Source organism: Odocoileus virginianus, chromosome 31, assembly GCF_023699985.2.
Source record: "Odocoileus virginianus isolate 20LAN1187 ecotype Illinois chromosome 31, Ovbor_1.2, whole genome shotgun sequence".
Classification (NCBI taxonomy): domain Eukaryota; kingdom Metazoa; phylum Chordata; class Mammalia; order Artiodactyla; family Cervidae; genus Odocoileus; species Odocoileus virginianus.
In genome coordinates, this window is record NC_069704.1 from 40,170,707 (window position 1) to 40,195,686 (window position 24,980).

At 51.6% G+C, this 24,980-nt stretch overlaps 1 protein-coding gene across 2 annotated transcripts; it reads right to left on the reverse strand.

Annotated features, from left to right (window-relative positions):
- Positions 1–1,191: 1,191 nt before the first annotated feature.
- On the reverse strand, positions 1,192–21,232 carry RHOBTB2 (Rho related BTB domain containing 2). Of its 2 annotated transcripts, XM_020895244.2 has the most exons (10): positions 20,705–21,232; positions 16,197–16,398; positions 15,462–15,565; positions 14,745–14,930; positions 13,102–14,120; positions 12,683–12,801; positions 11,040–11,190; positions 6,605–6,693; positions 5,490–5,595; positions 1,192–4,154 (listed from the first exon to the last, which is right to left on the reverse strand). In XM_020895244.2, exons 2-10 carry the CDS (start codon positions 16,386–16,388, stop codon positions 3,937–3,939), a joined length of 2,184 nt encoding a protein of 727 aa, XP_020750903.1. In that variant the 5' UTR covers positions 16,389–16,398; positions 20,705–21,232; the 3' UTR covers positions 1,192–3,936. The 2 variants fall into 2 exon arrangements, with proteins under 2 accessions (XP_020750903.1, XP_070315754.1); XM_070459653.1 differs by lacking the exons at positions 1,192–4,154; positions 5,490–5,595 and adding an exon at positions 10,893–10,945 and having other exon boundaries at positions 6,627–6,693.
- Between the last annotated feature and the right edge of the window lie 3,748 nt (positions 21,233–24,980).

The window sequence follows — 24,980 nt, forward strand, 5'->3', positions numbered from 1 at the left end:
GCCTTCAAAGCCAAATGCTCTGGGGGTTCATCTTGCTGATGCAGGATGCCTGGGCTAGAGAGCCCAACTGGGGCTCAGAACTCTCCTGTGGAAAAACCCTGCAATAGAATTCTCTACTTTGTGGGTTGTCCACCCAGGAGTATGGTACTTTGATAGTTTGTCTGCCCACTCCAGCCATCTCAGTGCGGTTCCTGCTTTATGTCTTTAGTTATAGACATACAACTGTATGCTGGTAGGTTCCTGTCTTTTTTATTAGTGCTTGTTCTGCAAATAGTTGTAATTTGGGCTGCCCATGAGAAGACCCAAGCTCAGGGTCTTTCTGCTCTGCCATCTTGCCCAGTCTCTGTATTGTGATCTTGCTTTCAGAATAAAGACATGCAAGGGGGCCTCTCCTGGTGTCTCCTCCCCTTCTCTGGCCCCTCCTCCATTTGCCCTTCCCAGTTCTTAGCGGGAGGTTTTCTTGCTTGACCACTCTTGGTGTGGAAGATGCACTGCAGCACCCTCAGTCCAGGGAGGGCAGATCACTTCCTCTTACTTTTAAAAATACCTCGTAAGCACTTCAGCCCTCCTTCCACCATACCTATCTCTATAGTATTCCAGTCATGGCAGGATGATGTTATGAAAATAGCACTCCTCAGTTTATCTTCTCCATCTCAAAACTTTGTGTGCCCAAACCTGGCATGGCTGGACCCAAACTAGAACTATTTAGGGACATTCAGGGTATGGTGTTCCAGTGGAGTTTGATAGGGGTCCTACCTCAGTGGCCTTGGTGCAATAGCCCTTTCCTCTCCCCTTTCAGAGGTCCTGCCCTGCTGCCCCTCCGTTCCCCAGAAGTCACGGGTTTCTTGCTTTTGCTGTTCCTTTTGTGGAGGACACTCTGCCTTCATCTTCAGAGGAAGACAGAAATGAATTCTTGTCAATCAAGTGTCAGGTCACTTATCCCTTTCTCAGAGGACTTCCTTAGTGCCCCTAAAGTTTATTAGCCTTGTCAGTATTCGTCACGTTTATTTAAGGTAAGCTTGATGAGAGCATGAAGTTGCCTTGTTTTATATCCAATCCAAAGAGCACCTGACCCATGATAGGCACTTAATTGTTTCACTAGTGGTTGTTTATCTTTTCATTCTTCTCTCCATTGGAAGTTCTCATCTTAGAAGAGTTTGTTGGAAATATCAAACAGTACAAGAAAGGCCATTAGGTACAAAATACTCGTGTGTTTATGAATTCATGACCAAATTAAATACGCAATTTTATATAAAAAGAGGCGTGTGTGTTTTTTCTCCCCCATCCTCCCGTTCTCCTCTAGAGTAGTTCTGAGTGACACGGGTGCAGGAGTGTGTGTTCTTGCTGTGTGACCCACTCCTTCCTTCTGTCCTTTATGCCTCAGGCTCATCCTGCATGGGTGTGTCTCCTGCTCTGACTCTCTAGACTTCTGGGCACCAGGTTCCTGGGGGACTGAAATTCAGCCCCTCCTCTATCCCTCTCCTCCCTGCCCTTCCCCTGACTGGGCTGGCCCAGGTCCCCCACAGCCTCCCCAGCTGGTATCTCTTTATCCCACCTGGGCTTGCTGGGCTCCCTGGAGGTACGGGCTGGCTCTGACAGAGCAGTTGGGAAGGGGTGGTGAGACCCTGCTTGCTGGGATCCCTCTGTGGCCTCTCACTGGTGAGCCTCCCACCACTCCTGAGCCACCTTCCCTTTCGGTCCCTGCTGGCCCTTCTGCATCCTCATCAGTGGGCTAGATGACTCAGGCCTGCAACTTCATGGAGACCTAGTTCCCCTGCCGTTGGACTTCAGGTCCTGGCTCTCCCATCCCCCTGGAGTTCTTGGGAGGCCCCCATGGCCTCCTACACCCTTCCCAGAGTGAAGGTGCCGGTGCAGAGCAGCACACCCCTCCTCGGAGGCTCCCCTTCTGTCCCCTTCATCTCAGCCTCACCCTGAACGCAGCAGAAGTGAGCTGATCAGCCAGTAGAGGGCAGCACATGTCTTGTTTCCAAGCCTGCCACCTGGAGGACTTGGAGGGGAGGCAGCCATGGCCTTGAAGTCTAGGGCTCGGACACCATGGGTCACAGCCACTCAAGACGCACTTGACCTGCCACCTCCTGCTCCTTCTCTTGACAAGGCCTTGACCTCAAATCTCTAGGTCTTGGCACCACAAAATTGATGCAGAGGTTCCATTTGGGGTGGGGGGGTTGCTCTATGCCAGATTATTGGGGGTGGAGCCCCCTACACCGGGCCCTGGGACCAAAACCCAGTTCCTCTCCCTAAAGCATCTTTCTTAGATAAGATGACTCCTGAGTGCTGAGGACAGGAGCTCAGTCTCTCTGGCTCCACCTTCATCAGAGGGACTCTGTGTTCTGAATCTAACAAGGGTGTGTGGAGTGAGATATAAATCAGAATTAGAAAAGGGGAAGAGGGTCAGTTGTGGCCCAGCTTTCCCCCATGGGGCTGCAAGATACTGTCTTAATCCTCCACCATCCTCCAGTCTCCTCCCTCCTCTTCTCTGGACTCACCTTGGTTTTGCTCCTGTTCAATTCCCCCATTCTTCCCTGTTATCACCAACCAGCACTGAGTAAGGTCACATGCTTCATTACAATCCTTCTTTACAAGGACTCCTATTCTCCATGTCAGTGCCCTTTTCCCTGACCTTTGACTCCTACCACATCCCACCCCTTCAACACGGTCATATCCTATGGAGTTACTTGCTGAATTTGAGAACAGTCTGATTCTCGTGATGGGTCCAACACCATGGTGATTCCCGAGCCCACCCTCCCCACCCCTGCAACCTCATCCCCAGCATGCTGAAGGTGTGCACCGTGCCCTCCAGAGTCAGTCAGCGGGGCTAGGACGTCCTCGGTCACAGCCGGTGACACTGCTTTCCTGAAAAGCATCGGAGTCAATTCTACCACCTCGACCAATGCCTCGTCCACATGGGGACCCCTGCTTGGCTTTATAAAAATGAGAGCCATCCAGGGTCTTTTTCTGCTTTTCTTCCTTTGAGGGGACAGAGGCCACAATGTTTTTGTCGGTGGTGATTTTGTTCATTATTGTATGCACTTTTTTGCAAAATTTACCCTCTCCCCATAAGAAGCTGTGCTGGCCAGCAGCGGGGGGGAGGAGCCCAAAGGAGCATGGGATTGCTGTACTCAGGTCCCATCACCCTCTACTTTCTCTCCCCCTGTTCCAGCGTTTCCTTGGATTTCCATCTCCAAACCTGAGCGGTAAAGGATGGGGGGAAAGAGAAGTTTCTCATTGCACCAAGAAGCGCTGCTTCCAGGGCTGCAGCTCTGAACAACCTCTGCCACCTTCTCAGGCCTGGATGCCCACAGCCCCGGAAGCAATGCCGGCAGAGGGCAAGCCTTCCACTTGCGGCTTCTGGCAGCTGCACCACAGGGGTGGAAGCCTGGAGTTGGGCTCTGAAGGCTTAATTTCTACCCTGACTTCTCCAGTGAGGATTTGAGTAGGCTCCACGTGGAAAGGCCCACAAAGCCTCTGCAACCCTTTAAGTCCATTGATGGAGACGTGGGGCCAACAGAGGTAGGACCCTGCCTGCCCACTGCTGCTCCCTGGGAGGGGGCTGCCTGCGCAGACCAGGACACACAGCTTCCCAGCAGGAGAGTTTCCCCTTTGATGCTCGGGTCCTCTGACCCACAGACAAGATGCCACGGTCCTCAGCTCTCTCCCCAATGCCCGCCTCCCAGGAGTTGTCCCAGGGCGGCCATGGAATCAGGACCTCCGTACAGGGCCACTGCTCTGGTCCACGAGGCCAGGCTCCCTCCTCTCTGTGCTGAGCTATGTTGGCTGGTGGGAGCAGCTCCACCCACAGGGTCCTGGTTATGCGAGTCCTCTGTCCCTGGGAGGTGGAGGGGGCGATGCGGAGGAGCAGAGGGGCAGAGACACGTGGGGACAGCAGCAGCAGGGCCAGAAGAGGGCGGCAGCATCTCAGACCACAGCCGAGGAGGAGGATGGGGACGCCGAGGAGGCGGCCGAAGAGGACGCCGAGGACGGACTATTCCAGAACAGCCAGCGCCGCTTGGGCTGCCGCTTCAGGTGCAGATAGTCCTCCTTCTCGCGCTCCTTCCGGGCCCGCTGGTAGTGGTCTTCCTCCTTCAGGTACCATACGGGTGGCCACCGGTGTTTCTCGAAATACTGCTGGTTTTCTGGGGCAGAACGGCAGTAGGGCTGGGTGAGAAAGACGCAAGAGGAGGGGCAGAGGGACTCCCACCCCTGCCCCGCTGCCATAGGATATGCCTCTGGTCCTCCTAGGACCACAAGCGGAAGCCCTGCCTTCACTGAGCCCCCAAAGAGAGTCAGTTGCCCAGGGAGTGGAGCCAACAGTCCACACTGGGGAAAGGCATTTCCACTTGCATTTTTCTTCAAAGGCAGAGGGAAGATCCTATCAAGGCTCAGAGAATAAAGCAGGCTGAGGCAAGGGATGAGGGAGAAATGGCGAGAAGAGCTGTGGGCAAGAAGATGCTTGGCCTGGCTGGGGTGACAGCAGATGCAGCTGGCAGAGCTGAGGCTCTGAGAGGGGAGGTTACAGGGGGTGGGGGTACGCAGGAGGTCAGATGGGAGGGAAGGCTAGGCTGAGGGATTTGGACTTATTCTAGAAGGCGTGGGGGCTCCATGGACGTTGGGAAGTGATGCAATAAGAGCTGTGCTTTAGAAAGAAGATGCCAGAGGGTGACGAGGAGAGAGCAGGAGTGGGAGAACTGGTAGAACACTAGTGGGGAGAAGGGTCACAGCAAAGCAGACAGTGCCCAGTGAAGACCTCAAGACGGAGTGGCAGGAACTGGGGGAGGCCAGCCACACCTCTCCCTGGATCCCATGAATCCTGGATCCCTGGATTCCTGTCAGGCCCCAGGACCTGAGACATCAATTAAGCAGGGACCAAGCTGCAGGGACACCAGAGGATACCCAGATCTGTGTTGTCCAAGCTATGACTTGTGCCCATTCCTAGGTTATGAAATTAATGTCATGAGTCATGAATAGTATTAAAGACAACTGATGTATTTTTCAATACGTGTACTAGGTCACAAGATAAAATGTAATTCTTGATAACCTAGAGGGGTGGGGTGTGGGGATGAGAGGGAGGCTCAAGAGGGAGGGATGTATAATTATGGCTGATTTGCATTGTTGTTTGGCAGAAACCAACCAACATTGTAAAAATTAACAAACAAACAAAAATGTATTTCTTATTGTGGAGTTTGGTCCACAAACATCTAAAAAATACCACCTCCAGTCTGACTGTACCTGTGAAAAGCAGAATCTCAGAGGGGCAGAATGAATTGCCCAAGGTCTCTGGCGGGCCGGGGCAGGGGGGGCCGCCCTCCACACCAAAGCTTTTTCCAGGACCCCCTCCGCTGGGCTGGGTGCATGTTTGCAGGCTACTCCCCACCCACAGGGGTCTTTGGCAGCCTCTGGGCACCTTGGGGTCAGGTCAGAGGTTTGGACCCAAGGAGAGGGAGGCGACAAATGCCACCGGGGATGCTCACCTGGGGACATGGCCTTCATGTCTCGGGGGAACTTGCGACACACATTGTTGTAGTTGGTGCAGATGTGGTGAAGACACCAGTCAGCCAACTGGTACGCACAGTGGAACTGGGAACAGACAGGAGCATGTCTGTGCTGGGACCCCTGGGCCAAGGTCTGCACACAGATGTCTACTTTTGCCTTCAGAGTCAGAGCTTTGGTGCAGGTGGGCAAAGGCCCTGAGTCACAAAGAACCCACCTCAAGAGGCAAGGCCACACAAAACCATGATGGAATGACATGGATTTGCTCCTTGGCACCATCACCACCACCACCTCACCCGTGACCTGCCCCCAGCAGCCCCAGAAACCCACAGTCCTATGCGGTAGCCTCTTCCTGGGTCTGCCCTCCTCAGATCTGACCCCTCGTCCTCCATGCTGGACCAAAGCAGCCTGCACTAAGGTGCTGACAGCCAGGCTTAGAGAGCTGACCTCCCAGGCGTGTCTGCCATATTTTAACTTCGTAAACTAATCTTTAGAATTCGTGGCACCCTGTGAGCTGGTAGGGGAGATTTTGCTTGCCTGCTTTGGGTGGCTCAGACAGTAAAGAATCTGCCCGCCAATGCAGGGCACCTGGGTTCAATTCCTGGGTCAGCAGGATTCCTTTGAGGAGGAAATGGCAACCCACTTCAGTATTCTTGCCTGGAGAATCCCATAGACAGAAGAGCCTGGCAGGCTATAGTACATGGGGTTGCAGAGAGCCAGACATGACTGAGCAACTAACACTATCACTTGGGAAAATGGAGGTGGGAAGTTCATCTTAGATGGAGAGTGCCCAATGTGCCGTAAATGACCTCAGCAGGCAGCAACCGCATCTATACAGGACTCTGGGTTTCCCTCCCCTGCCCAATGGTTGCCTGAAGTCTCCGTCCCTTCCTGCCACAGCCAGCCTCTCCTCTTGGCATATCGAGGTGAATCCTCTGGCCTGGAGGATAAGATGGGTCTGCCCGCTGGGGGAACCAAGTCTGTCAATGGGTTCCCTTCCTACCCACCACCTCCCGAACCCTCGCCATTTGCTGCCAACAGGCAGACAGAGCCCAGAGTTGAGAATGTTGGAGAGATTCCTTCCCTGTCATCCTACCTGAGCCAGTTCCAGGAACACGAGGACGTCCCCATCGATGTCCACCATCATCTGAGTGGCTTCCATCAGCCCAGTCACCGTGTACTGCTCTGTGACACACATAGCCAGGCATGGGCTGAAGAACCACGGGAGTGGACAGGCCCTTGTTTATCCCCCCCACCCCAGCAGGGGCCCACAGCAGGGCAAAGAGGGGTCCCAATAGACTAGGAAAGGCCACAGGAGATTTAAGTCTCCTCCCACCAGTAAGGAAACCAGGGTTAGAGCAAGACTTTCCCACTGGAGTGGAGGCGGGAAGTGAAGGAGGAGACTAGAATAACCTATGAAGGTTTTTTAAGCTACTTATGTTGCAGCAAGAACTTATACCGGTTGGGTGAAAGCCCCCACCCCGAGAATCAGCCATTGATACTGATGGGAGAGGATAGTAAATCTCAAATTTGCTGAGAACTATGAATCAGAGCTAAGGATTAAATCAAGTTGTTCATATTAATTTAAATTTTGTAACAAATTGTGTAATAACCTTGCATTTCATGTTAAGACATTTCTAGGGAAGAAGTAAACACTTTTAGTTCTGAATTTTAACTGTATCAGTATAAACTGATAAAGCATTTTATCTTTAAAAGTAATATATCTCAGCTCAGTCCATGGAAAAAGACCTAGAAACAACAGCCATCCCAATAGCAAAAGCAGTGCTAATGCAAATATTGTAGCCTTGAAATCCCATTTCCAACTACAGGAAGCCAAGACTTCTTAGAGAAATGGCTGATTCCAGGTATGGGGCAGGAAATGTACAAGATGAACCTGGAACATCTTGTCATTCCAGACCATCAGAAAGCTCCTCTAGAGACTCTGCAGCCAACTTGAAGAGACTTCTACAGGCTAAAGGAACAGTGGAGTATCTGAGTTTCCATCAAGTTAATTACAATTATTTAAAACCGATAGCTGGAATCAAGATTGCCAGGAGAAACATCAATAACCTCAGATATGCAGAGGATACCACCCTTCTGGCAGAAAGTGAAGAACTAAAGAATGTCTTAATGAAAGTGAAAGAGGAGAGGGGAAAAGTTGGCTTAAAACTCAACATTCAGAAAACTAAGATCATGGCATCCGGTCCCATCACTTCATGGCAAATAGATGGGGAAACAATGGAAATACTGAGAGACTTTATTTGGGGGGCTCCAAAATCACTGCAGATGGTGACTGAAGCCATGAAATTAAGATTCTTGCTCCTTGGAAGAAAAGCTATGACCAAACTAGACAGCATATTAAAAAGCAGAGACATTACTTTACCAACAAAGGTCCATCTAGTCAAAGCTATGGTTTTTCCAGTAGTTGTGTATGGATGTGAGAGTTGGACTATAAAGAAGGCTGAATGCCAAAGAATTGATGCTTTTGAACTGTGGTGTTGGAAAAGACTCTCGAGAGTCCCTTGGACTGCAAGGAGATCAAACCAGTCCATCCTAAAGGAAATAAGTCCTGAATATTCATTGGAAAGATGGATGCTGAAGCTGAGATTCCAATACTTTGGCCACTTGATGTGAAGAATCAACTCCTTTGAAAAGATCCTGATGCTGGGAAAGATTGAAGGTGGGAGGAGAAGGGGACAACAGAGGATGAGATGGTTGGATGGCATCACCAACTCAATGGACATGAGTTTGAGTAGGCTCCAGGAGTTGGTGATGGACAGGGATGCCTGGCATGCTGCAGTCCATGCGATCACAAAGAGTCAGACACGACTGACCAAATGAACTGAACTAAAAACCAAGGGTATGTTCAAGTCCAAGAACATGTGATTTCATGTGATTATGAAATCACATGTAATATTTATAACAAAAAACCAACTGGTCACTCTCCAAGGATGATAGGAAACAAATGTGTATCTTGAGAACTGGTAAACTGGGACTTCCCTGGTGGTCCAGTGGCTAAAACTCTGTAGTCCCAATGCAGGGGACCCAGGTTCAACTCCTGGTAAGGGAGCTAGATCCCACATGCCGCAACTAAAGATCCTTCATGCCACCACTAAGACTCCATTGCAGCCAAATAAGTACATAAATATAAGAGAAAAGAAAAACAACTGGTAAATTAAAATACATATTCACCTGCCTTTCCTACATGAACTATTCTACTGGGAAAACAAATCATAGATGAGGGAAAGTTTCTCTCCTTTTGAAAGTATTCCAACAGATTAAAAAAACAAAAAAGACCGAACTGGAATACTACCATTTCACAACACTTAATAAATGAATGGATCCAGGCAATAAAACTCAATGACTGCTAACACCACAAAAAGAGAGAAAAACAGATGATCTATGCTTCTTGATGAAAAGCAGAAACAACCTATAAAATGTAGTCTCACCAAAAGAAGACTAGATCTAATCTAGCCACTAGACCTGAAGGCCAGTTGATAGGAAGGAAACATGGTGTACTACAGAAAGGCAATCAGTGAAAAAAATATCGGTTAGCTAGATCAGAGGGTTTTTCCAACAAATCAAAAGTGTGTTGTTTTTTTTTTAAACAGACAAGGTACTTACAGATTAAAAAAACCTTAAAAGATATATAAAAAATAAAATCATGCTATAGTGTTTCAGGATGTACACTTGGATGATAAAACTATGAAGAATAGTAAGGAAGAGAGATCATAAATAATATCTTAGAGCAATAGGCAGAATGGTTACTTTTGGGGTGGGGAGGGCCTATGGTTGAGAGGGACAGACTGGGGGCTCTGGTGTGGCAAGCAAGAGCCACTTTGGTTTGTAATAATTTATTAAGATGAATACCTATTACATGTTTTTGTGTGATATTTAACATTTTAAAAATTAAGCTTAAATTAATAACTTCATAGTAAGCTTATATCACAAAACATGTCACTTATTATACCACACTTGGCATTTTCCACTGTTCCTTGACAAGGTACATAGAAACATATTTTTTAAATGTGTTTTTTAGCGAGTATGAAGCATTTCACAGGAAAGGTCCTTCAATATTATTCTCTATAAGCCTTCCCATGCAGCAGTGAGAGGTAACATTTTTAATGGCTACCTTGCAAAATCCACCCATGTGTGCTTAACCAGTGTGCCTGTTTGACTTGTTTCTGATTGCTTGCTATGATGAAACAAACTTAAAGAAACACCTAAATACATTTTTTCTTCACTTGGGCCATTTCTTTGTAGCAAGTCTTTCAAAAGTTATTTAGTCTAAGAGTTTGGACTGTTGTCTGTGTTCTGGGAATGCTGCACCACTTTTTCAAATTGTTGCAGCTGTGATCTTATTTATTTTTTATTTATTTATTGGTCGCACTGCTCAGCACGTGGGATCTTAGTTCCCTGACCAGGAATCGAACCCATGCCCCCTGCAGTGGACGTGCAGCCTTAACCACTTTAACACCAGGGAATTCTGCAGTGGAAATCTTTAGAAGCCTCTTACTCCCGGCCCTAAAGCCCTCACTGTCCCCTGGCCTGCCTGTGCAGGCTCAGCTCTTAACATGTGATTCTGGTCAATCATTTCCGCCTTCTTTCAGGGACCAAGCCCCACCTTTCAACTCATTTCTCATCATAGGATCACTGCTTCCCTCACAGCCAAGTCCCAATCTTGATCATCTGCCGAGGGCCACAGCAGCTCTAACACCAGGTCCTTCCCTGAACCTCAGCTCAGTATCTGAGGTTTTGCTCTCTGCCGCCGAGCCACACAAGGACATTTACCTGGACATCAATGCCAGTACAGGTACCAACGCCAACATCAATGGAACGCACATGCTGACTCCAGCTCAGGAGCGCCACCTGTTGGCGGGCACCACGGGCTCCAGACGACTTCTCATCTGGACTGCACCATCTCTCCTCCTGCCCTGGGACCCCAAGTGCTGCTCCTTGGTCTCCCTCCTGTCCCAGTCCCTGCTCCACCCAAGCCTCTGGGGTTGGTACATCCTGAAACCTGAGCTCTAGCTCGCAGGATCTTCCAGGAATCAAAGAATTAGGACTGACCAACAATTAGGTCAATGTTTACTGTGTTTCTAGAAGAAGAAAGAGAAAGTGAAGGTGGAAGAGAAGGAAATGAGAAAGGGGAAGAAAAAGGAAAGGAAGAAGGAGGAGATGAAAGGGTAGGAATGAGGAATGGTGTTCTGTTCTTTTTGATTTCTTAAGCTTGCCTGAGTGTGGCCAAGCTGAGAACCTCGAGCCCTGGCTGCCCACTTACTGCGCCGCAATAACCTCTAGAGAGACCTATAAGGTGAACCCACCGAGCATCCCTCTCAGACATTTCTTTACATCCACATCCTCACCGCAACCCCAATACGCACCGACATATCTCACGCTATGTAAACGTATCCCCTTGGTGCTGGCGGCCTGTCCCCTAGGAGGAGACAGGTGAGAGAAGAAATCACGACTCCCAGGGGGTCCCCTGACTCCTCCTCCTCCCTGGAGGTCCCTCCCCTGGGCTTAGCTACCTGTGAGGGCGACCAAGTGCGGCAGGCAGAGGCGGTTGGCCAGGATGATGAGTTTCATGTCGTCCAGGTCAGGGCTGGGGGTGAACATGCCGGTGTATAGGTACTCCAGCACGGCCCGCATGCAGCTCTTGCTTGTGTAAGGAAACACCACCTGTGGGTGGGAAGCAATGGAGGGGGCTGCGGCAGGGTCCGGCTTTAGGGAGAGCGCAGCAGTTCTGAAAACTCAGAAGGCTCTGGCCTGGACAGTTGGTCTCCTGTAGACAGGCCGCCATCCCTCTGCGGTCCCTGGACCTGCTTTTAAAAGGACCTGGACTCGCGTTAGCATCCTTCTGGTTTGGAGGAAGCATGAAGGAGTCCTTCCAGTCACCTGCACCCGGCCCCACTCTATCCTTCGGGGAGCAGCGCAAGTGGGATGTGGATGAACGGAGCGAACACCAGCTGGTCTCCCTGGGCTGCTCCAAGCTACAGCTCTGGGCCTCTGGGATCTCTCCAGAGCAGGACCAAGACGAAAACTGCTTTCTCATCAGCTGCCAGCCTCTCCAGGCTGCACTGGGAATTGGCTGGAACTTTACAGCTGCTTCCGTGGCTCTGGAGAGTTCCCATCTCACACTTTGCACATCTCAACCCACTCATGCTTCAGGGAGCAGAGACAACTCAAATCTCAAACTCTCCCCTTCACCTCCGAGAAGGACTCCCTTTCCAGTGTGCGCTAAGTCGCTTCAGTCACGTCTGACTCTGTGCGACCCTGTGGACTGTAGCCTGCCAGGCTCCTAGTAAGAATACTGGAAAGGGGTGCCCTTCCCTCCTCCAAAGGATCTTCCTGACCCAGAAATCTTAGGAAATCCCTTCTCCGGGTTACAGGACACTATGCTCTAACATTCTTTGCTCAGCTTTTCATTCAAGTGTTTGCTGATTACTGACTAAGAGACCAGAGCTGAGAAGGGTACTCAGCAGAAATAAAAGACCTCATCCCTATGCTCAAGGGAAACCTCAGATCAGCTGGAGAAACTGGGTGTGGACCCTTGGAACTTTACGTAGATTCACAAAGGAGGACACTGTTAACTACAAGGCTGAGGGATGGACAGTCAGTGTCACAGTTCAGAGAAGGGTAGAAAGGAGGTCAGACTTGAACTCAAGTCTTGATTTGGCTATAACTCCCACTGACTCCTGATGTTTCCTCTTAGTAATTTTCTACCCACTGACTCCCACCCTACACCTTGACTATAAATCTCCACTTGATCAAGCTCAATTAAGAATTAAAACCAGTTCTCAGAAGAAATTAAAAAAAAAAAAGAAAATAAAAAAAATTTTTTTTAATAAATAAATAAATAAATAAGAATTAAAACCAGTTCTATACTGAGATCTCTTTTCCCCTATTGCAATAGTTTCTAAATAAAAATCTGTTCTTACTGCTTTAAGAAAAAAGTTTTTTCTAAACTATAGAGCTAGGATGTGACCATAATTCCCCATCTTGGTATATTGCAAAGTCCTTGGCTATAGGAACCATCTCATAAACTTCTCTTGGGCCCATCACTTGGTTTGTACAGAGTCGAGGCTGAAGGAAGTACTGTGAAGTGACAGATGCCTCAGATGGAAAGGGAGCAAACCTCTCTCCTTCCCAACCGTCTCCACCCTAGCCTTACCTCCCTGGTGGAACTCTCCACAAATGGCCCCCCGAACATGGCAGCCATCCAGTCACAGCTAGAAATCAACAGGGGCTTGTGGGCGCTGATGGTGCCATCATCCAGGATGAAGGTCACATCTGTCAGGTGAGAGAAGGTGCATCAGGTGAGGATGGGGTGAAAGAATATGGGACAACCAACCCCATGGGTCGACACTGCTCCCAGACGACTGCTTCCTCCTGAAGACACAGTCTGTGAGCACCACATGACCACAATCTCAGGCTGGGGGCTCTAGGTTTCAGGAGCAGAGCCACGGTATCTCCAGGACACTGGTGGCTGAGATGACTCAGAATGCTACCCGGACCAACCCAGATTCTGCAGAAGGCTCTGGAGGGAATTCCCTTGCCTCTGGGACACCAGCTCCTAAGCCTGTTTCATACCTGAGAAGGTGCCTTTGGCCAAGCACTCCTTAACCCGGTTGGTCCGGCGGACATGGAAGGCCTTGGTGATCTCCTGGTTCATGAAGGCCTCGTTGTTGAGGATGTTGGCCACCATCATGCGCAGATCAAAGACCTCAAGCAGCTCAGCGATGTGGGCGATGTGCATGAGGTCTCGCTCATTCTCATCTAGCTCCCCTGTGTATAGGTACTTGAGAACAGCCCGGAAGGGTCCTGGCTGGATGGAGTTGTCCATTTTCACCACCACCATCAGCCGGGATTTGTAAGTCAGTGGGTCTTCTGTCATCTCTTCCTGGATGCTCACAAAAGCTCGGCTCCAGGAAGATAGCACTCGACCCCGCCCAGGCAGGTACCCTGTCCCATTGCCCCGTAAGATCCCATCGCTGGTGGATGCCCGGAGCCCAACAGGCCCAGAGCCCCCGCCCTCCTCCACACTCTCACACACGTCAAAGCTGGCTGCCCGGAGCAAGAAGTCCCGGCCGTGGTGGTGGTGGTGGTGATGGTGGTGTTGATCAGGGTGACCCCGGTGGTCCTCTGAGCGGGGGCCCCCTGACCCTGAGGGTCCCCCCAGCTCCCCCTCACTCAGGTCCATGAGGAACAGGTCGTAGAACTTGGAGGAGGACGTGGAGAGGTAGATCTTGTGGGCGAAGATGCGCACCCGCTCCTGAAGCACAAGGATGACGTCTGCACACAGCGGGTCCTCCAGGAGGTGGGCAGGGCACTCCTCGCTGCTGGAGGGGGGATCGGGCACCACGATGAGTGGGGGCGGCGGCTTGGGGGGCAGGAAAGGCGCCTGCAGCAGGGGCCGCTGCACGTTGCGGAGGTGGGACTTCCAGAACTGCAGGTGCCGGCGGGAGATGAGCGCTGCCCGGATGGCGTTGTCGAAGACATCCTTGACACCGAACTGTGCCACCACGCTCGTCTCGTAGTAGGGGAGGCCCAGCTCCTTGGCCACCTCTCGGCCCTTTTCCGGGGGAAGGATCTCATTGGGCTTGATGGGCCTGGCACGTTCAAGAAGGGAAGCCAAATTCATGTTGGTGCTGGAGGGGTGGGGGGTGGGGAGATGCATTCCCCCAATCCTGTGTGTTTTCCACCTGACTGGGGGAGTCCCTGCTGAGGATCTGGGTCTAAGCCCCATTCCTGCCCTGCTCATTTCCACTCCTCTGTTTGGCCAGATCCTACCATTCTTTCAAGGCTCACTTCTAATCCCAGCCCTCCATTATCTATGGTAGGCCTGGGTGATCTTCCTGGCTCAAAGTAGTAGGAGGCTGACTACCTCTCTGGCAATTAGCATGCTGGTTTTTAACATGTTCTCCTATCCAGTTCATCTCCCAGCAAGATTACAAGCTCCTTTCACACAAAGATTACCTCTCCTTCTCTCCTCATGATGCTTAGCCCAGTACTGCCCACTCAGTATGTAATGTATGGATGTATGGATGGATGGATGAAAGAATGAACATTCTTACTGGCCCCTATGTGAGTCTGCTTCAAATGGAGGGAGAGAAGTGAGGCTCTGTGCATTCTCTCAGGGCTGAGCAGGGAGTTGAGAGACACAACTTCCCCCCACCCCCGCTCCCCCTTCCCCATCTGCCACCTTCCCCTCCCTAGGCACCAGGACTCCCTACCTAGCCAAGGGTCTCCTGGCCCTATTGACAGCATCCAGGTCGGCATAACGCAGGTCCAGCTGGCAGCCCACCAAGATGACAGGTGCTCGGGGGCAGAAGTGCTTGATTTCTGGGTACCACATGGTCTTGACATGGTGGAGAGAGTTGGGGTTGGCAATGGAGAAGCACAGAACCACAACATCAGACCTGGGGGTGGGAGAGACTGAGGTTATAGGCAGAGAAAGCTAGTGATAGGTTCCCTGCTGCTGAAACAAGGGAGAACACATACGCAACAGCACCTCTACACTGCAGTCCCACAACTGTCTTATAGATTGGCTCACGTGATCTTACCCAAAACATTTAATCATAGCACCTCCTATTTCTGTACCCCCAAGTTAGCACTTGAGAGCTTTCAAAGACTCTTGGATCGACCCACAGCTCTCTTGTGATTTAGACATGATCACTTTTACCATCTCATCTGAGAAAACTCATCTCAGAACAGCCTTCCTAACTGCTTAAAGTCCCAGTGTTACTGGTTAATGGGGGAAAACTGAAACCAGGCCTCCCGACTGCAAAGCCAGCTCCCTGCCCAGCCCAGGCTGCCCTCACGTCAAGGGTCTCCCAGGGCTGTTTTCTCCACTCCTTCCTCCCAGTTTCACAGAGTGTCCTTATACCTCGGGGAAAGCAGGAAACACCCCATCCACTTGGCTCCCTGCAGGCAGCAGGGGCCTTCCCTACCTCCCATAAGCAAAGCGACGGTCTTTGTGGTGGTCTCCGAAGGTGTCCCAGAGGCGGAGAGACACGCTCACATCATCTACCACATCTCGGGAACGTTCCAGCACCTGGTGGGGGGTGGGGAGGGGGCAGGGTGGGACAGGGAGAGGGGAGGGAAGCAAAAGCAATGGTTCCTGGGGGCCCTGCATGCTGACTTGGGGTGGGGTCAGCTCACTGCTGGGTCCCACAGCTTGGGGGCTGGAGGGACAGCTAGTGTCTCCCTCTGTGTCCTAGAACACCTGAGTCCCCTAAAAAGAGCTGGCCAGGACAGAAGAAACTCCAGAGGGCAGACAGTCATGGGAGTGATGCAGTCTCCCAAGGAGCCCATCCTTGTTCCCAGCTGTACCTGCCAATCAGATGTTTCCCAGCCTTGGGTCTTCTGGTATCATAACCAGCAGTTTCTTTTCTCCCGGCAGCTCTCATCTCTCCAAAGCACCACCCCTTTCCCAGCTCCAGGGCTTCCCATTACTGGGGGCTATGATTACACAAGGTGCCCCAGGCTCCAGTTCAGACAAACACAAAGGGCTGGGGAGCCCTCCCCTGGGGTGGGCTCCCCTCAGGCCCCTCCCCGGGATCTGTGCTCTTCAGCTGCCCCTACTCAACCTTTAGGGGGCTTCCATGAGCTCAGCATAGGCCCCCTCTGGAGAGATCCCTGGGGAAGAAGCCCAGATGAGCGAGGCCATAGACTTGCAGCCTTACCTCCTGGCATACCCGATACTGGTCAATGGCCCAAACTGTGGGCACGTGGGTGGCGAGCAGTTGGTACTGGGTGAGGGTGGCATTGCAGGCCCGGGCACAGATAAGCCTGGTCTTGCCCACAGCGTTGTCCCCCACCACCACACACTTGATGGTCTCTACGTTTGGCCTTTCATAATCCATGTCAGAATCCATTAATTGGGACCTGAGGGAGAGGAGAGAAGCAGTCAAGACAACTTCGCACACCAGCCCCTGAGGGCCAGGGCCAGCAGCTCTTCTCTGCTGGGGCTGCCCCCTCTCTGAGCATCTGAGCAGAGAGGCAGACAAGGGAGTGGGTAGCTTTCCGGGCACAGGCTCCACAGGGGCCCGAGGAGACAGGAGCCGCTTCAGGCTGAGAAGCCCGGCTCCACTGGGTGAATCTCTGGTCTGCCTCCTGTTGCCTCCATCCTCCAGCAGCAGGGCTTCTGGTTGGGGAACGCCAGAGAGAGATCCCGAGGCGGAGTCTGCTTGGGGCCGGTCCCCACTCTCCTGGGAAGAGAGGTATCTGCCTAGGAAGCTCGTTTATCATCTGCTCTCCTCCTCCAGCCCGCAGGGCTGAACAGCAGAACAGCAGCAGAACAACAACCAGTGAGATGTGGGGAGCCAGGGCCAGGTCCCCACCCCTCCTTCCCAGCATGCCTGAGGGCAGGGCCGCTGAGAAAATTAAGATGGAATTAACTTAAAACTTAAAAATTTAAATGAAAAAATTAAATTAAGATTTAATGGACTTGTCAGAATGGGCAACGGCCCTACTGGCCACAGGATAGCCTGTGGCTATCCTTCAACCCCAGCCCCCTTACGGAGATGCTGAAGTTTTTTGTCCCAGATTCTCCAAGCTGAGGCAGCTTCCAGGTGCACCTGAGCAGTCCACAGGCCTCTCCTCTCCACTCCTGGGACCATTCTGTTGCCTAGGGGGCTCACTCAGTACTGAGATGGTGGGAGTGGGGGTAAGCAGTGGCCTACCACAGTAAGTGTGTGTGCACGCACTCGGTCACTCTGTCGTGTCCGGTTCTTTGCGACCCCGTGGACTGTAGTCCATCTCCAGGCAAGAATACTGGGGTGGGTTGCAGGGGATCTTCCCAACCCAGGGATCCAACCCACGTCTCCTGCAGTGACAGGTGGACTCTTTACCGCTGAGCCACCTGGGAAATCTGGGACAACACACCCTATGCCTAATGGGCCAGTGAGCCCTCCCATCCCCTACCCAGGCCTGCCCTCCAGGTATCCCACATCCAGTTTCAGGGAAAATGAGATACACTCCCTTCCACAGTTCTCCTTCCTGGGGAGGAAGAGTCTCAGGCTGGAAGCCCTCAGACATCAGCACTCCTGGAAGGATGCTCATTAAATTGGCTGCACGGGTAATGGGAAAGCAGAGAGTCAGAAACTCGGGCCTGAATTTTTGAACAAATGTTTGCCTCAGTTTCCTTCTGTGTTAGGTAGAGAGGAAGTGGCTCATCCACCCACAGAGAGGGATGGCTCAAACGAACAAACTGAAGGCCCTTCTGTAGTCAAAATGTCACATCAGTGTTTAAAAATCTATCTCCAGAAGGGGGCCCTGGGCTTTTAGGGGTTTTTGCTGACAGCCTCCCAGTTGGCATCCACTCCCCGCTGGAAGGGTTGAAGAGAGAAGGTGGGGGTACTGCAGGCGTTATTAGCAAGCTTGGTTTCACCAGGGTCACTGACCTGCCCCTGCTCACATTCCCTGGGTGCCTGAAGTCAGCTGGGGGTTGCAGCAATTTGAAGGACTCCTTCCTAGGCCAAGGAAGGCTGAGCCCAGAGGAGCCCTGGAGGCTGCCCAGGAGCTCTCACTGCTGAGCCATCCAGCCCAAGAGCCAGGCCACCAGCAGCAACAGAGGAGCTTGGCTCTTGCAGGGCTGTAACTAGATGCCAGCATGCAGGAATGCAGACCTGAAATATGCAACGATGGCAACTGGGATTTTGCTCGAGTGGATGCATCTCAGCCACCTTAGCAAAAAGTACAGCCAGGACTTTCCAATGAGACACGCACTGCCTCTTTTCTGGAATTTTACAGGATCTAAACAACCAGGGGTCTCTGTGCAGGTCCCTCCCTAGCCTCCAGCGCAATCGTCTGCCTCATTCCTTCTCCTTCCTCCGCCCCTTCTAATCCTCTCCAGCAAGCAACCATTATTCTGCCCACCATCTTGTCTCCCCCCAAATTCACTCTCCTGATGAAAAGCAGGAACCCCACTTTGACAGTTCCTCATGTCAAGGCAGACAGCAGGAAGGATGTGTTGGCTCTGGAAGTCATCTGGGTTGTGATTTCTGTTTTATTAGTTGAGGAACAAAACAGATAGAATCCACAATACAAATATACACAGATGTAGGAGAAAAAGAGAAACCTACTAGCCAACAGAGCTTCTTTCTTAAATTGAGGTCCTAGTGGCATGGAGGTGTGTAGACAGAAGAGGGGATGAGAAATCGAGGAGACACATCGGCTCTCACACCCAGGAGCAGCTGGATGGTGAGCAGGATGTCAGGACACCAGCAGAGTGGTTCAGTGCTGGTCCCAGATTGATGAGTCTACAATTCAAACACTCACACGCACCCTATGCACCTCTAGGGTTAAGCAGGGGACAGCCAACCAACAAGCAGAAGAGCGACACTGTGCTGGGAGTTTAGACAGCAGAACTGTTGGGTGTTCCTCTGGCTGAGTGGCCCCTCCCCATCCATTTCCCCAGCACCCCTGCAGCCTTCTTTTAATTGTCTTTTGACTTCCTCCCAATTTTGATCATTCTCACCCAGTCCACCCCCATCCCAACTGCCTGACTGGCAAACTTCATTCATTGTCTGATCTGGGAAAGGGCAAATCACTTCACTTCTCTGTGCCATGGTCTACCCTTCTGGAAAATGGGTATGAGGGCATCAGAAGCAGTCTTGAATCTTGATGAATCTGTGCCAAGAGAGCCTGTGCCAAAAGGAGGTATTTGCCTTCTTATGTAATGTGGTATTATATAATGCCAGATTACATATCTCTATGTGTAATTATACCTCTCTTTTAAGATACACACTGGCCCAATTAAGCGAGCAGAACTCTTAGTCTAATCAGGCCTGTCTTTAGAAGGATCCTGTCCTGGAGATATGATGCCACTGTCAACAGTAATGTAATTTTTGCTCTAGAATATTTCTACTTTACAGTAACAGTGCTGGTATACAATGGCACAGCCCACTCAATAAGCTTCTCAACTTCCCCTTTCCTTCTGGCACTCTCACCTTCAGTGACTCTAGACTTTTCCACACAATTGCCTCATCCCCATTCCTTCTGAGCCTCCTGATTAACTTCCATACACTATGGTTTCCTTGACACCTTGCACTGGCTGTCATGACCCCCAGACCACTCCTCTTCCTCAGTGATTCCAGAGTCACCAAGACGCTCCTTTCACACCCCATCCCACAATCCCTGTTCCCTTGTCCAAAGACAGCCTCCTGCCCTCCAACGTCCCAGCTCTTTGCACGCAGGCCAGGTCAGAACAAAAGGCGTGTGCTCAAATTAGCTACAACCCTTACAGGCTAACAGTTCCACCTCCACACCCCTACACACAATCTTTGCAGGGCCCAGAAAAGCCCCCCATTTCCCTCCCACAGCCGATAGGAAGCTTGTTCATCTGTAGCTGCCCTAGTCTGGTTGTCAAGGAAACAACAGAATCTCCCTGGGAGCCTGCTTTGTCTCCTAGCAACCAAATCCCACATCCCGCATCTTACAAAATACAAAAGGGAAGAATATCTTGAAAATGAAGGTAAAGATCAAGGAGGATGGACAGGATGAGGAAGAGAAGACCAGCGAGGGTGGCCTTCCAATTAAAGGAGGCTCCCACCGGGGTCGCTGACACTGTAACACTGGGTGGGGGTAGGGGGGAGCAGAGCAGAGAGATGAATCCCCCCACAGATCCGATGGGCAGCAAGGCCCAAAAAGATGTTGAATAGTCATGTTAAATAAAAATGCAAGCCTAAACACAGAATAAGCCTCTTCAAACATCAACAAACAACCGTAAGGATTTCTCCCCGTAGTTTGCCAGAACTCAGATGCACAGACCGCAAGGGAATGGGTTGAAAGTAACATACTCAGAATGGCGAAAACAAACAAACAAACCCCCACATTCCATTAAAGGTTTTTAACGGAAACATTTCCACTACTCTGGACCTTTTTTTCTTGACACGCTGTTCTGCACACACATACAAAATTATTATTTTTTTATTTAAATGGGGGAAGGAGAAGGCCACTGCATGCCATGGCAATCAAGTTATTTTGCCTTCCCTAGATAAACCCAGAAAAGGTTAGTCCCCCGCCCGCTAAGACCCCAGCAGCCGAAGCTCAAGTCCAGGGACGAGAGGACGCCCGAGGGAAATCAGGACGGGCGCAGATAGGGCCCCCGGGTGGACGCAGAACGGGGAAGCGGCGCGTTTCCAGAGGCTGCTCGCAACCCGGCCATAATAGAAATTAATCATTTACTTACACCGCTACATGTGACGGGGTGATTTCTAGTGTAAGGAACACATCTCTTCCTGCTAAGCACGCTCATTTTAGTGAAATTGCTGGGGTCACTCCGCGGGTGCAAGTTAGGAAGATGCCGGTGCCGCCGCGCTGCTGCCGCTCAGGCTCCGGGACCGGGTCGCGTTACATCAGAAACTCTGACAGAGCAGCCCAGGCCGGACGGCGGGCCGGGAGCGGCCGCGCGCGCGGCACTGCGGCCACTGCCTCTTCCGGATCAGCATCTCCCAGCGCCCAATGTCACGGAGGCGCGCCGGAGCCGGGCAGCGGACGGCCGCTCAGACCTCCGCGGCTGGGCCGCGCCGCCGCCAACGGTCCTCTCTGGCTGCGGAGGCCGGAGGCGGCGGGCAGGAGTGGGCGAGAAGGCCGAGGCCGCCGCTGCTACGCGCCTGGGCCCGCTCTGAAGGCGCGGCCACCAGGACGCCTAGCGCTGCAGTCCCAGGGACCGCTCGCGACCTCCTTTTTTCATTCACAAAAAAAGAGAAAGGGTATTAAAAAAAAAAAAAAGAAGGGAGGGAGGGGAAAAAGGTGGGGGCAAAATCTCACCCAGAACGCCAGCCGTGACAGGTACCGCCCTTCGCGGCGCCCCGTTGGTCGAAATCAGTTGAGGGGGCGGGGCGGGGGCGGGGAAAGAAGGGGATTGGACGTCCCGGAGGCCCCGCCTCGCGACGCCGCTAGCTTCCTCTTCACTTTCGCTTACCTCGCCTTCACCCCGAGGGACGCCGAGTAGAGGCTCTAGGCTCCCCTGCGGGGGCCGGGGTTGCGCCCCTCTACCTGGCGAAGCTCCAAACCTCACTAAACTCACTCAGGGTCCCCCTCCGCCCCCGCTTCCTCCGGGAGGCTGAGAAAGAACGCCTACAGCGTGCTAGTCAGCCCTGGAAGGGATGCGAGTTAGGGAAGGGGATTTTGACATTTTTGCCTGTCCCTTAGCCCCAGGCCTCCACCGCTTGCCCAAGGGAAGAGGAAGACAGCGTTTCCTCTGCCAAAAGGGACGTTTTTTTCTGGTGTTTGAGGGCCTTCCTCCCTCCATCACCGCCCCTGCAGCTACAGACTTCTGTCTCCAATTTCCGTGGCCCTTAATGAGTTTCAGGGTGGGTCCCTGTAGCACCCGCACCTGTTTACCATGTCGGCCTTCTCCCCACTCCCTTTTGTCCAGCAGGTTCCTCTTCCATCCCATATTCAATCTATTGCCACCTGGCGTTCACCTCTTCATATCTTCTGCCCTCTTAAATGCCACGACGACACTAGCCGTGGTAACATTATCTATGGCACCTTTGGGCCCTCTTCTCAAAATTCTGGAAAATAACAGATTACAAGGGATGACATCTGTAATATGAGTGGTTCTCAAAGGAAGTTTCCCGTGTTCAAGGATCCTCATCCTTAATTATGAGGATCTTGACTGTGAGTAATTACAGTAGTCAACTCAATCTGGTTTTATCCATCTTATGGATTACCTTTGGACAAGTTTTTAAAAGCCCAGACCGACGTGTCTCCCCCTTAATCCCACTCCATCACACCTCCAACTTATCCTCTGAAAATGCAAATATGCTTTAATAATAGTTTCTGCAACATAGAATTGCCAAAAATAAAGGCAAAGAAAAAATTGATTTTTTATTGCCTGAAGCATGCTTCCCATCCGTGAATGCTTATAGTTAGAAGGTGCCCACCAAGATGTTCCTGCTTTCTGGCCTGGTCCATGTTCAGTAAGTGCATTAATCTACCCCTCCTCTGAATCTCCCTAGAGCTGAATTACCCTTATGGCTCATCTGGTAAAGAATCTGCCTGCAATGCAGGAGACTTGGGTTCAATCCCTGGGTTGGGAAGATCCCCTGGAGAGGGGAAAGGCTACCCACTCCAGTATTCTTGCCTGGAGAATTTCATGGACTGTAGAGTCCATGGGGTCTCAAAGAGTCGGACACAACTGAACGACTTTCACTTAGAGCTGGATTAGAGATTAAGGATTATCAAGGGTGCTGTGTCAGAGGTCACTGCATGACAAAAGAGCACAGCATGGGATCTCTGTATGGGTGCCATGTGGGGGGTGGGAAGAGGGTATCTGACACCCTAGTCCCTTTCAGAGGACACATTTCAGAGCACCAGCCTGTTGGCTTCATGTCTCACACATCCCGGCAGCAGGGACAGCCCCCATGCAGCAGAGAGCAGGAAAACAGAACTGACTTCTACTCAAAGTCAGGGTGCTACAGGGCCTGCAGCTACAGAACCAACACCCTTTCCCTTTTTGGAGAAAGAGGCACCAGATCCCAGCTTCTTGATGGGCAGTTGAAGACTTCTCAGCTTGAGAGGCAGGTCACTACCAAGTCCTGGCCTTCAGCCTCTGCCTCAACTGTGGCCAATGCCAGATATTCCCACCCAACCCTGGCCCTCAGTTCACACCTCCCAGCTACTCAAGACAGCCTCGAGATTTTGGTTCCCAAGCCAAGGATCTGGCTACCACGTTTGCTTCATCTTCACCCAGTCTGCCAGTGCCAGAATCCTGGAAAACAGAGCCATTCCCTGTGGCTGGGTCCCCTCGCCAGCAACCAAAGAGTTGTTGGTGGCCCACTTTGAGCCCTGTCCCAGGCCCCAGCTCCTAGCCCTTGGCAGCATTTCATACACAGTCCACCTCCCCCTCCACCTCCCTTTGCATCCCGCCCACCCTAGCCCTGGAGAGACCATTTTCCTGACTTTGGATTACAATCATTTCTTTGGATCCACCAGAGATTGGTTTTGGGAGCCCCCCTGGAATAGTAAAACCCTCAGATGCTCAAGTCTCTTATATAAAATGATGAAGTTCAATGAATACAGTTGGTCCTCCCTGTTCTCAGGTTTCCCTGCAGTGCTCTTGCCTGGGGAATTCCATGGACAGAGGAGCCTGGTGGGCTACAGTTCATACAGTTGCAAAGAGTCTAACATGACTAAAGCGACTTAGCATGCATGCATGCACACGGATGCAGAAACTCTTGAATAGGGAGCCCCAAGTGTATACATATTTATTGGGGGAAAAAAATCTGCCCTTAAGTGGACCTGCACGGTTGAAGCTCTTATTGTTAAAGGGTCAGTGGTACTTCTCAAGTCAAGCCTGGGTGGGAAGTTCCCGGGAAGCTAAGCTTCCCGGCCTCTTTTTCTCTCTGCCTTTTCCTTTCTTCTGTTACACATACATGCTGATCCCCTCTGCCCAGTTCCTGCAGCTTGGAACCACTGTTTGTCTCTTGAGAGCACTAGAGAACGGGCTGTTGACTGCCCCACGTCACTGGCTGGCTGGGTTCTGCACTGCCTTTCCGCTGGTGGCCCAAGCAAGGACCTGCATCACTGGACTTACTCATCCTGTGGGGACAGCACCTGGCTGCAGCCTGAGGGGTTGCTAGCAGCTTGGAGGCAGGTTCCATTCTAGCTTCCTGCCTCCCCATCCTCTCTTCCCTCACCAGAGCCCCCTTGTGACTCCTTCTGCCTCATGACATAAACCCCTTGAACTTGTCCCCCAGAGTCACCCTCCACCATCTATCTCCTTAACCACCCTCCTCCAGGACACCCTGTGCTGCTGTTTTCCTGAAGCCCAGGAGCAGGAGGCTGATCTGGGGAGAGAATTCTACACTTCTCAGGAAGGCACCCCTAAAGCAGACTCTCAGCCACCAAACCTTCCTTTCCCTTTGGCTCTGAAGGTCCCTCCCCAGTGCCAGCCCAAGCTAGGCAGACCCCACCCACTATGCCCTTCTCCAGCCTGCATATTCCATTTGCTTCCCAGGCAGCTTCAGCCCTTCAACTATTTGCAGGCTACTAGCCTTGCTTCTCTTCAGCCCTCGCCTGGAACACTCAAGCCTCTGTGAAGCCCACCTCACAGACTTTTTGACTTGGGATGACTCTCTCCCTGGGCTTCCCAAGTGAAGCAAGTGGTAAAGAACCTGCTTCCCAATGCAGGAGACATAAGAGAGGTGGGTTTGATCCCTGGGTCAGGAAGATCCCCTGGAGAAGGGAATTGCAACTCACTCCAGTATTCTTGGGGCTTTCCTGGTAGCTCAGATGGTAAAGCGCCTGTCTGCAATGTGGAAGACCTGGGTTCGATCCCTGGGTTAGGAAGATCTCTTGGAGAAGGAAATGCAGCCCACTCCAGTACTCTCGCCTGGAAAATCTCATGGACAGAGGAGCCTGGTAGGCTGCAGTCCATGGGGTTGCAAAGAGTCGGACACGACTGAAGCTTCTAAGCACAAGTATGACTCTCTCCCCAGCCGTGTGCAGTGGGCCTG